At 42.8% G+C, this 12,749-nt stretch overlaps 1 protein-coding gene across 2 annotated transcripts in view; it reads right to left on the bottom strand.

The window, feature by feature from the left end:
• Nucleotides 1-12,749, bottom strand: part of SMURF1 (SMAD specific E3 ubiquitin protein ligase 1) — a 384,967-nt gene that overhangs the window by 96,928 nt on the left and 275,290 nt on the right. For both annotated transcript variants that reach the window (XM_086940654.1, XM_086940655.1), the window contains 2 exons: nt 4,679-4,816; nt 4,455-4,575 (listed from right to left, as the gene is read on the bottom strand). In XM_086940654.1, the coding sequence (XP_086796780.1) occupies nt 4,455-4,575; nt 4,679-4,816 (259 nt within the window). The remainder of the gene's footprint in view (nt 1-4,454; nt 4,576-4,678; nt 4,817-12,749) is intronic.

Raw genomic sequence — 12,749 nt, 5'->3', positions numbered from 1 at the left:
CAGACCCAATGGCGGAAAAAAGAATCTGAAGATAGCGCCCAAAGGTGGGAGCTTCCGCAGAAAGCCTACCGACGTCACAGGAAGTACATCAGAAGGTGGGACGTCAACGCCCACCTGGGCTACAAAAAAAAGAAAAGACAAAAATTTCAGACCCAATCACTAGACCGCAGAATAATGCACAGCATAGTGAATCCAGAAAGATTCACGCTGCAAAACTAGGTCTATCCTACCAGCCAATGGAACTCTGATGACAGAACACAGTAATGCACGCTTCTGTTTCTAGCTACCAACCGCAGGCACATTTTTATATGCACTTTTTAAAAATAGCCAAGAGTCATGGTGTGGTGCCTTATCATGAAGCCTGCATTGTTCCCTCGAGTTGAGCTGCGGTGTCATAACGAGTGTGTGGGTATTCATCGCTAGAGAAATCCATACCTCAAAAAAGTCTAGAAAAACAAGTCCATCTAAGAAAGGAAGAGGCCCCCACACTTGCCTCTTTACTGGTCACTACCCCTTAGTGTGAAGCATATTTTGGTCTGTACAGTTGCAAGGTGATTGACCATGTTGTGCGTTACAACGCCTACTATAAAGACACTGGGTCCAAGGTGTTCAAAGATGTTTTCCGTCTGCCACCATGTAACTGTAATTTTAAACTCTCTTCTTCAGGGAGGGAGCCCAGCATGTGCTATTTTGCTCACTGCTGGACAGTGTGCTAATTGGGCATATTGTCTGCACAATAAAGCACCCAGAGTGTGTGCTTCCTGCAGCATTTAATGAATACAGAAAAAAAACATTCTTCTGGTGGTATGTGCACTACGCTTAGGTTTGTATTCTGCCCTAGCTAGCTTCCTGTACATGATGCATGCCCAAAGGGCAGGAGTGCAGAGGCTAACAGATGCAGCAGCTTTAGCTAATGCGCTTGGAGAGCAGTGAGAAGCTACCAGTGGACCATCTTCTGTGATGAATGGAGTGGTTCACCTATGTCCTTAACCAATTTGCATTACTGATGAAAACTACAGACACTTCATTGGATTCCATCCAGTATCACCCTCCAAGGATAAAATTCTCCAACCTGACCCAGACTCTGGGCTCCCGTGGAGTTTCAGGGGTTGCTACCTGGAAGGCCCTTTGCACTGAGCCCGCACAACAATGGTGGAGGATAGGGATGCAGATATAACCAGGCTCCACTGACCTAGGGTCTGTGTGTGTGACCTATGTATAAAGAATCTCAACGTGTTCTGCAAACATAACAAATAACGGTTTTCACAACCAGCCCTCCTCAAAGTCAGCATTTCTTTCCGAGTACAACAGCTCTGTTTATGTCATATGTGTGTATGTATATGTCGGTGTGCACATAGGTTGCAATTCGTTTCTGTAGTTATAGTGCTATATAATTTTAGGTGTTTGTGTTGTCACACATACAGGTCTAAACTAACATGTGTAGCCACTGACAGAACGTATGTTAGTCAGTGTATAGCCAACTGTAGAAGTGCTGGCCTGTGTCTGCCTCCGTTTTGGTCAGTATGCCTACATGTTTAAGGGTGTTTCTATATCTGTGTCTGTGTATGTCATTACGTGTGCTTATTCGTGTTGATGTTTCGATGTGTTTGCATGTCTATGCATTTCTTTGTGTATATGATGGCCTACGACTTTCTTTGGCACATTGTTGCCTGAGTAAGCTTGTGCATTTTCACAGGAAGGCACATCAATTATAAGTCTCTGAACTTAGTTCCCATTGGTGTCTAATTTCTCCTAACCAAACTGTAAAGGGCTGCTGTGACAAGAAATCGTTGAGCTGAGAGTGCCATGGAAGGACTTGCAGATGCCTTCAAGGACACACAAGCAAACTTAGTATTATCATGCATTACACCTCAACAGGCAGAATACACATTTTTAAACCAAACACCAATGTATGTGACCACATACACCACTCATGGGCAACCATACAAAAATACACTGATGAGACAAAAGACACACTATTTATGTACAGACTAGACATAGATACCCACATTTCCAGACACCATATAAGCACAAATGTACACACAGTCACAAATACCACCCAGTGCATTGTTTTAATAAATAGTGGTCACTCTGCACCAACTCATGTATTCAAGCTACTGCCCCAGATGACTGGAGTCAAAGAAATGTGCACTTTCTGCACAAGTTTTCTATACATGAGTGCAAACGTCATGCAACACAGTAGCCAAAGATGCTAGCCACAATGCATACCAGGGGGACCATCTTGAATGCATAAGAAATGCACTTAAAGGATGGACAGCTGCCACTATTTGACTTTGGCAAATCCAGTATTGTCGACCTTAACAATATTGGCAAATGAGTCCTACTGGCTTTGCCAAAGGTTGTTTGAGATTTAGGACTGTTCTGAGTAAAGCCGTATAAACTTTTTCCACGAATGGCAGGCCTCAAATCTTAAAAATGTAGCCACACCTGCAGAAACATCAACTTATATTATTCACTCGAACTCAGAAGAAAAGTTTCCTAGTGACATGAAGACATGTGGTAACCGTCATTCAGACTTAGACAGGCGGAGTTGGGTCATAACTTCATAGCAGGAGACCAACATTTAAACATGTATGCGTTTCTAGGATTTTAGAATCGATAGCCCCAAACTAAATGCAAGATAACCTAACACAGAGCACCAAAGATGGTTTAGAACAGATGATGTGCATTCAGTGTAGTCCAGTAAGCGAAAAGGTACAACATATGAAGTCCAGTTGTCCCCTACTTTTAGGCTGCCAGTTGGAGAATTCAGAGGTTTACTGCTCCATAAATGTGAAGAATTAGAGTTGTTGACTAATATCGAATGTTAGATGGCCATTATTAGAAAACAGAACTTCTGCAATGCATGCAAGTCAGATAGCCATCTTCTTGGTCTTTAATTTGCAACAATGGGATGGTAGATGTTCGTGCGTGAGCTTTGAACCTGGGACAAAAGCTGCTTACATAGCACTATCCTTATCTCATAAACTGTACACGACCAAGTTCAGCAGTAACTAAGCTATGCAGCTAAAAGAAGTGCTTATGAGAATGTCAGAACAAAGCAATCCTTAAATAATACGACTAAATAAGGAAAACCTGCTCACAGATGATCACAGTTTATAAGCTTGAGATTTTTGCTAGATTCGCCTCCTATACATTATTTTGCCATTTAGTGGTTGGACTAAAAAAAGAAATACTTTCATAACACTTTTCTTTCCTTTTTTTAGAGTCAAGAATAGGCTTATAGAAGTTGAAGCAGTGCCTGTCGAGCAAGTCAGAAGTGTGTGTCTATGTAGTCATCAATGATGAACAAGCAGTCACTTGGTTGATTGGCGATGAGGATAGCTGAAGGGGCAATCAGTTGAAAAGGCCCTGACCAGCTGTAGGTGTAAACAACATTGCTGATGCAGGGCTAGGAAAAAACCTGCCCTTTAACTAGGATTTAGTCAGGAAAGATGCCTGGATGTCGGAGTCTGATGTCTGAGTTGAGCCATTTGTTTGGGCAGAATGCTCTGGCAATGTGTTCGGCATTTTGTCAAGATGGGATGTCACAGAACAGCTTGTTTTCTCTTTTGAAGGACATTTGGAAAGATCTTCGTAAGCTAATCCTGGAATCTCAAGATGTTGCTTCTTTAGATACTCCATTTTGGTAACACAGAGAGCCACTGCCCAGATTCATCACAAGGAGAGAGGGCATTCTCATGGAAAGAGTAACGTTTCTTTTTCTCCTGGAGAAATAAAGCCAAACTTCTTTCCTGCTATCCATTTTTTTTCTCCCCTTTTAGCCAGTACCTGCCTTGGTTAGGTAGCTACCTCCCCTAGGCCAGTGCAAAAACTCAGAAAAAACTCTAAGTGTGGGGTGGATCAGAGCCTGGTCCAAAATATCCAACTACGGCAGTTAAAAATTATAAGTATTTACACTTCATAGAGGAAAAAAACGTGCTTTTCCCAAGGACCCACTCGCTCTCTACGCAAGATAGAAATCAGAGCTATGTTGTGGTCAATAGAAGGTGGGGTTGGGCAAATTGGCCTTTCTGGTGAAGTCTGGGTTGGCTCAAATGATGTGAAAAGCTACTATTCAAACTATTAGGTTACCTATGGACATGGTATACTGTTCATTGCTTTGATAAAAGATGGATGATTCCCAGACTGATGGGAAATGATTCAAGCAGGGGAATCGATTAAATTGGCCAAACACTGCAGATACACAAGCAGAGACGGCTGAAGCAAACTCAACAGATCACAACTGATACAACTACTTATTTCAGATAAACTCTTTAATGAAAACAAAAACACAAGTGCAAATTATGGAATATAAAAAACAAAGAAAAACGTAATTTTCAAAATAAAATCTCATAAGTAATTCCCCAAGCCAAAGAAGCTGCCACATTAGAAATAGTTCCAAGGTTAACTTTGTTTTTGCAATAATGCATGAAACCGTTATGACAACTTACCTCAAGTTCTTTCTGGTCAAAAGGCTTTAACAGGTGCTGTGGAATAAGTTCATTAAAGCCCTTCTGAAGAGCCAAAAACTGAGCTTCAATTCCTCTCATGAACCGCCAATTCACATACAACCTTGAAAATATAAAATCAGTAGAATAAATGAGAACATATACTTTTTACACGTTTTGCCAGCAGAGTTTCTGGCACAGCTTAGATTATTTGCATGTGAAATTACCTGACATATTCCTTTTTGTTCTCTTCAGTTACTGGAACATTTCTGCCATTAGGTTTGAGCTCATGCTGAAGGATGCGGCCAAAAGCATTATGCTCTACACAGAAAGTATGGTCTAATACTGGAGTGATGTCATTCTCCCTGTGAAAACAAGACCGACAAATAAGTAACATGCTTAAGCATGAATTACTATTATAAATTATGTTCGCACTGGTCAACGTACACAAAAATACTATCCAAATGAAAATGTTTTTATTGCACGCCTATATAAACCTAGCTCTTCTGAACACCCAGTTTTCCACTTAAAAGGTGATATTGTTTCCTTCATCTAGGACACTCTTTGCTATTGTGATTTGATTAAAGTAGAAAAAGACTTCATACATCTGAACTTTGGTATACTACTTAAGACTGGGGTACAGTTATTGATTTCAAACCATTATGTTATGAAAATAGTTCCCTCTCAAGGAACATTAACAAGACTTGCATTTTAGTACAAGAAAAATAACTTCTGGATTTGTGCAACGGAGAAGATAAGTGTAAAACGAATTCAACAAATTATTTTATTTCTATTCCAGGAGGACATTAACAACCTCGGTTGAGAACTTGAAGTACTACAAAACAACTAGAAGCTTGTGTTACAATGTAAAACGTAATGCATGGTGTCTGGCCAAAGTATTGCCTTCATAGAATGACCTCCTAAGCACTCTAGGTGTTGATCATTTGTAGAAGCCCAGTCATGGAATCTAACATACCTAAGACAAAAAGATTATTCATCCGACTGTTGCATAAAAAACGACACTACACAATTAAAAAACAAAATCCTCCAGAAAGCTGTAGCCCTTAAACTTCACCTGGAATTACACAGTCACCCTCTAAGATATTTGGTGTGGGGATAAGAACAAGGTAGCATATATTATTCATTTGCTTACAGCTTAACCAATCAGTCAACTGTGTCTATTCACAATAGTCATCAGTGCAATCTGTCAAATGTATTTCAACTCCCAACTAGTAATGACCACATACACTGAATTGCTAAGAAAACAAACTATATTTGACCAACCAAAAAGCGCATAATTCAAGCTAGCATCAGACATCATTTTGCAAACAAATGGATGAAAGATAAAGTAGCAACTTTGTACATTCACAGCAACAGAATACAACTGCAGCTTGTACTGTAGCATTTTTTAAGAGCTAACTACCCCTTTGTTGGCCACTGAAGTGCTTGTCTACCTAGACAGCAAGCCACACTGTATAGGGTGTGTGGCTGGAAGGGATCTGTCTTTTTTGTGTGTTTTGTATACTTTGCAAGAAGTGCTTCCAGGCCTTGCGTGATGATCACTGAGGTGTGGCTATTGCGTTATGGGTTGAAAAGCTTAGCAGTGTGGTGGATGAAGAGGGGTGTGAGTGAATGACAGTTTATGATTTTCAGCAGGCTGGCAGCTTCGAGCTCTGCGGGTCCCTTTACAGCCTATCTAATGATCACAGTCTACATAAAGGGTACTGCACTGGGTTGACCAACCAGATATTTTGTTTGAAGTTTTAGGTCCTCAGCAGGTATGTTTGGAGACAGAAATGGGATGAGTTCTGCCAGGAATGTCCTTATCATCCCATGCCTGAATGTCACTGAGGTGTAAATAACGGGTCGTATGGTGTAGCTAATTGGGACTTTCTGCATGGGAGGGTGTTTTGGATTAAAAGAATGCAGTGATCATCCTCGAAGCACAAAGATAAAGGCAATGCAGTGCATTACTTTATTAATGGAAACTACTTTCGATCTATTATTGGTATATTTGAAAGTATTTCACTGCCAAACCTCCTCAATGCAGATAGGTTTATCTGATGGGAGCAGAAGGGACTAAAAGGCATTGGGTGAAGAACATGGTATTTAAAAGGCAAGCACCATAGGTACTTCCTAGGTTGGATGCGTGTCAGCCTTCAGTCAAGCATTTTCCAACATGTAGAAGAGAGAAACTAATGAAATAATCCCTCTCATGGAGTCAGATTTCCTTACTTCTGAGATGGGGAGGATTGGAGCAGTGGGACTTTTCTACAATTAGTTTCTTTGGTATGAACAGATTTTTGTTTTCAGAACTTACAGAAATTTGTAAGCAGCATTGTGTTAAGTCCAGGACTAGAGGCATGTACCAGAGGACGAAGACTGATCTTTTGTTAAATTCCACAGTTAGAAAAACAAAATTAGTTTGAGTACAGAAAGATGGGAAAGAACCAAAATCAGTTATCATGAAACTTTTTGGCAACTAGGGCAACCATCGCTCACAAATCCCTTTTTAAACGTAACCCGTGCTAGCCGCTCACCCATGTATTATGCAATATGTGCTATTCCAAAAATGCGACTCAATACTCTGGTTGTTAACATGATACTCTGGCAACTGCTTGGTGTTAAATAAAAAGTAATCGTGCATTCGGAGGATAGTGGCAATCATAAGATGCCCTAAGCCACCAAGAGGTTATGGCAGGCTTCACCCTTCCCTTTACCACATGCATGCATGGTGTTTGTTGCTCCTTTTAAGGCTGCTTTCACAGACATTTCCAGCTTAGCATGTCCACCTTGTTGCAGCCTTATCTGGCAGCAATTAATAGAATGCTAATGGATTCATCCAACTACCCACATCAAAAGCCAGTAACAAAACTTGAGATACTTCTGCTATAGCTTTGATGGCTGTCAAAACGAGGAAAAGCTGCAACAGTGTCTACTCATCCAGAACCATACAGTGGGCCTGATACACTCCGGTGATGATATCCCAATTATGAAAAATCACTAAGCATAAATGAGATTATGAAATGTTTGTGCACCTGCTTTAGAGTCATGTTAGTCTCAGTGAGAGCAAGACTACCTCAATCCTACACTCGAAATACATCCTATGAAAGGGACGTTCTGAAATAAGGGAAACTAGTTTAATATCTGTCAAGTCGAGTACCCTCTGTCAACACTAATTGAGACACCAAGGAACTCTGATGACAGGAGGGTCTCATCTGCATGTTTCACATTTAAGGGAAGGTGTACAACATAGAAGCAAATAAATACAGCTTGTACTGAAATCACCACCCTTTCCAAAGAATAAAAGATCGAAGCTTAGGTAGAATAGAAGTAATCTGTAAATGCAAGACTTATCCAGCAAAAAAACTATGGAACTTCCTGAATGGCTCATTCGTGTGGATGTTGTAGCCAGTGTTCAGGTTAATGGTCTATAATTTTTGCTTCTAAGCTATAAAACTTGGCTATCTGAGGACAAAACAAAAATGGAGGGCCACCAGTGAGGTCTGAAAATACAGAAAAGAAAGTAGGTTGCAAATGCCAGTCAGCTTTGGAGAATTGTGACAACAAAACCCGTTCCTTGGGCTCAGCCTTTAATAAGTAGAAACTGAAAGCAGCATCTGTTATGTTATGTTATTGGTTATTTGTAGAGCGCACGTACACCCAAGGGTTTCATGGCGCTGTTGTCTGAGGTCCTGAAATAATCCCTAATCATAGGTTTGTTTGATTAACCATGTTTTTAGTGATTTTCGGAAGATCAAGAGGCTCTCGCATTTCCTGAGTGAGGTAGGGAGGGAGTTCCACAGCACAGCCGCTAGGTGAGAGAAGCAGTTTCCTCCTTGCTTCTTCCTTTTGAAGGAGGGGATGGTCAGTAGGTTCAGGTGTGCCGAGCGTAGATTGCGTTGTGACTTCTGTGCAATTAGCAACTGTCTGATGAATTTTGGGCCCTTTCCGTGTAGAGCTTTAAATACAGTGCACCCAGTCTTAAAGATGATCCTTTGGGCTATTGGTAGCCAATGGAGTTTTTTCCAGACTTGGTCGGGCTGACTGCCATTTGGGCTGTTTGCATAACAGCCTCACCGCTTGATTTTGAACTATCTGCATCTGTTTCAGTGCACCGACTGGGAGCCCAAGATAAATTGCGTTAGAAAAATCAAGGCGAGAGAGTACCAGGGCGATTATTACCTGCACTAGTGCTGATTGGGTAAGTAGGTGCGCTATTTTTCTGATTTTCCGTAACTGGAAGAAGCTAGATGAAACAATGGCTCCCACTTGGCCTTTCAATGAGAGGTCTGCGTTTAGTGTAACCCCCAGACTTTTTACTTTCTGAGATGCCATAGGCGGGGAGCCCAAGTGTGGAGGCCAAAAATGTGGACCCCAGCTGAGCTGGGAAAAGACAATCTATGACGGTAGAAAGGACTTTTGACAGAAACTAAAGAATCCAGCCGCAAAATTAAAAACACAAAGGTAGAGTTACAATAAGGAGGTACATCAGGGGGAGCCCTGCATTTAAACTGGGAAAAGTTTTCTACTTCTATTTTCTTTGTGCAGATAATGATCCAGTACGATATCAAGCTGCCATAATGTTTTGTTCATCTGTAGTAAAGGGGACTGGACAGATCAAGGCGTTTTTCATTTAATTAAATCAAAGGTTAAAGTAATGTTATAGTTCGGTGTAATGGTCAGTAAAAATGTAACGTTTTAAACAAAAACCAAAATACAAAGTCATTCAACAGTTAGTTATCTCAAGTAACTAGAACTTGTGAACTAAGGTAACTAACTCGTGCCTCTGCCATACACACTTTTTTCATCAATAATTTGATTGAAAATGTTGCAGTGATATCAATTATGTAAAATAACCCCTTCGACGCTGATGACGAGCTGGGTTCGTCATCGCGTAGCCTCCTCGCACGCTGATGACGAGCCCAGCTCGTCACGCAAAGTGCGTTTTTAAAAAACCCAGCGTGCGAGCGGAATTCCGCTAGCGCGCATGCGGATAAGAGGTCACGAGTGGTGCAATATATGGGGTAATTAGTAGTACATGGTTAGGATGGGAGTTATAGTTAACTAAGGGCATAAGTTATAGAAGCTTGAGATAAATTCACTAGTTAGTTATGTGCTTTTTGAGTTTAAAGCGTTACATTGTTACTGAACATTTATAACGTTACTTTAACCATTGTTTTTTTCAGTGATTTTCTAGCTTAAAAAAAATAATTGTAAAGTTTTTTGTGACCATTTGTAAAGCAAACCCTCAGCAGTGCCTGGTGGGTGTTGGCAGCAGGTCCTGGCCTGCGGCCATACCCTCCCTCCTGCCTGCAGTCAGACAACCATATGCTGAGAACCGCGTCGGAAGTGCAGTGGGGGGGTTGACCCTCGGTACTAGCCTGTGCCCAAGCCCTGTGGCCAAGCCACCAGGAGGCAGCCAACCCAACACTACTCACAAACTTTGGCTGCGTGTGGAAAGAGGTTGGCTGCAGGGGCTGGCCTGCGGCCCCATCCCCGAACCCTGAAAGCAGCCAACCCCCCACTGCCATGCATAGCCGAGGGTTGGCCATAGGGACTGGCCTGTAGACAACCCAAGCAAAGACAGCCAACCCCCCCACAGGCTGCCAAACCCATTCAACAGTTTGCTTGTGCAGTGCAGGGTTGACCGTTGGGTTCCAGGGACCCCATTCCCCAGGGCCAAAAGATATATATGGGGGATCCCATTAATGGGGTTGAATTCCATTTAAAAGGAGTGGGGGCGCAGACCCTCTCTCCGAGCTTTCTCAGGCCTCCGGGACCCCCATGCACTGGGGCAACCAGTGAGGGACCCCGTGCTCACCTGGGGCACCCACAAACATTGGATCCGCGGGGAGACGCACGGCCACTATAGCCCCAGCTGTTCCCCGCATAGTACAGGAACTGGCATTGCTACCGCCTGGAGGGAGCAGCTCTGCTGGAACAATTTGTGTGCGGTTTCCCTGACCCTCAGGAGTGTGGGCTGAGAAATAGAACAGAAGTCTGTTCTCAGCCAGCGGGAGCATGTTTACATCTCCAGGCAGGTCGGAGAAGACTTGCATGTTTGCTCCAGTCTGGCGTGAGATTTAAAAAATGCTCCCACCAGACGGGAGCACATATATGTTACCCTGTTTGCACTGGTGAATGGAGGGATTCTAATGTGTCCCGGGGCGGGATCCCAGAGACACACTAACTGAGCCGGCCCCAGGGATGGGGTTCTCAGGGCCTTTAAAGGCTAAGGGAGGGGGGCCATGGGCCTCCTCCCTTCAGTTAATTACGTGCCCCAGGAGGATGGGGTCCATGAGGCCTTTTTAGGACCTGGTAGAGTGTCCGCCTGCCACACACCCTTCTCTTTTCTACTGCTGGCCAAAGGGATGGAGTGCCCCGGGCCTCTCAAACTAGGGGAGGAGAAGTCACCCTACATAACCAAAATTACACAATACAAGTCGCACACACCTTTTTTGGAACAAGCGTGGAGCCCGAAGGATTTCTTTCCAGCGTATTTGTGGATCAGTGGTGTAATTTATTTATTTTTTATTTTAGAAATGTTTTTGTTCCCTGGCGGGGACCTAGGGGGGTCACGTATCCCTAACATGCCCATCATTGTGTTTTTTAGGAGTTCTCAGATGGCTTCCATTTTTTTCCGTTTGATGTGGTCCCAGCCAATGAGATCTCAGCTTGAGATTTGTTAGATCGGCAGAGACTCCATGCCCCGAAATATACATTTCTGAGCATTAATTGCTCAAAAACTACTGAATGGATTTACAGCAAGATCCAATGTTCTGCTTAATTTGGTGTAAATCAGTTTAGCGATTTGGGCTATACTTCTATCTTTAAAGTTTTTATAGAAAAATGACAAGGGAAAATGTGTTTTGGCCCTCCCCCTTTTAGGTCAAGCATTTGAGACCTCTTGTATATACTTTAGTATATACTTATTATATACTTATATATGTACTTTGTGGGCTCTGGAGATCAGCACTAGGACTTGTGCGCTTCCACTTAGAGACTTTTTTCTGTTCAACAACTTCTATTTAACTGTCTTGATAGAAATCAACCAGCAGAGGCAAGTAAAATACCAGAATTGCTTTCTGCTGAGACTTTCTTTTTCTTCTTTTTCTGGCAACTGCTTCTATTTATCTTTCTTGATAGAAAACGACCAGCAGAGGTCAGTAACATCCCAGAATCACTTTAGCATTTTCTAGATTCCAGTCCATAGAAATAGTCTTCCACGAGCATCCGTAGACATTTATTTTTTCAAATCTTTCAAATCTTGTATTTTCAGTGATATGACCACCGAAGGCCCTGATAATTTATTAAAAAGCAGAGCCTTGGACTATATCAATTCTCACTGAAAGGCAATATTTCTCTCCAAGGGTTCCCAGACCTGGCGTATCAGGCAGTTTGGTGCTTACTTTCCCTCCATGTTAAAGAACAGTAGGTGTTTCAGCAGCCAGGTTAATGTGCTGCATAGCTAAATACATATAAGGTCCCAAAGGCGAGACCGATTGCATTGCAAAAGCTTGTTTTCCTTGGCCCCTACTTGACAGATCATCCCGAAACATTAAATGCTCAAACGAGTAAAAAAGAAGCACTTTTTTGAGTAGTTCCGTCGAGATTTGTCAAACTGAGCCAAAGTTACTAGAAACACACAAAAAAAGCATTTTATTAAGGAAACGCGATCCTAACTACCCAGTGGGGGCCGCCACTCGGGTCATATACCTATATATACAAACACATATACACACAGAAACTTTTTAGGTCGAGCCTAAGTAGAGCAATGCTTGTTGGCGAGATTATAGTAATGCTATCAAGTCTATCCAAACTGCAGATCTGGTACAGTGCATGTGAGCACAACCACGCACATTTCGTGCACGCGCACCGCCTCTGCTGCCACTTTAGCTCACCAGGCTGCACACCCCCTCACCCCTCGCTTGCCAATGTCCCTCCCTCCCACCCTTCCTTTGATCTCACCACAAGTTCTCAGGCTAATGGCCCTCCCCCTCCACCAGCACAGAGCGTGCATCGCTTGTTTGCTTCCTGTCACGCTACACCCAGTTACCCTCCCTCCCAGACCTCTAAAACCCCGCCCCCACCATGCAATGCAGAGAGCTTGTTCCTTCCGCTCTCACCCCAGCTTCTTCTCTTCTCCACTTTACTTTGCTTGTTTTCTGTTGGCGCTCTCCGACCCCTCACTGCTGATCACCCTCTCCTCTGGGACCCTTTTCGGAAGTTTTTTTCTCTCGTTTTCAGCCTCCCCACACCTCCTTCCTCCCTCCTCTTCCCCCTTTCTTTTTCACC

This window comes from Lissotriton vulgaris, chromosome 10 (assembly GCF_964263255.1).
Source record: "Lissotriton vulgaris chromosome 10, aLisVul1.2, whole genome shotgun sequence".
NCBI lineage: Eukaryota > Metazoa > Chordata > Amphibia > Caudata > Salamandridae > Lissotriton > Lissotriton vulgaris.
This window is presented reverse-complemented; position numbering and strand designations above follow the sequence as displayed.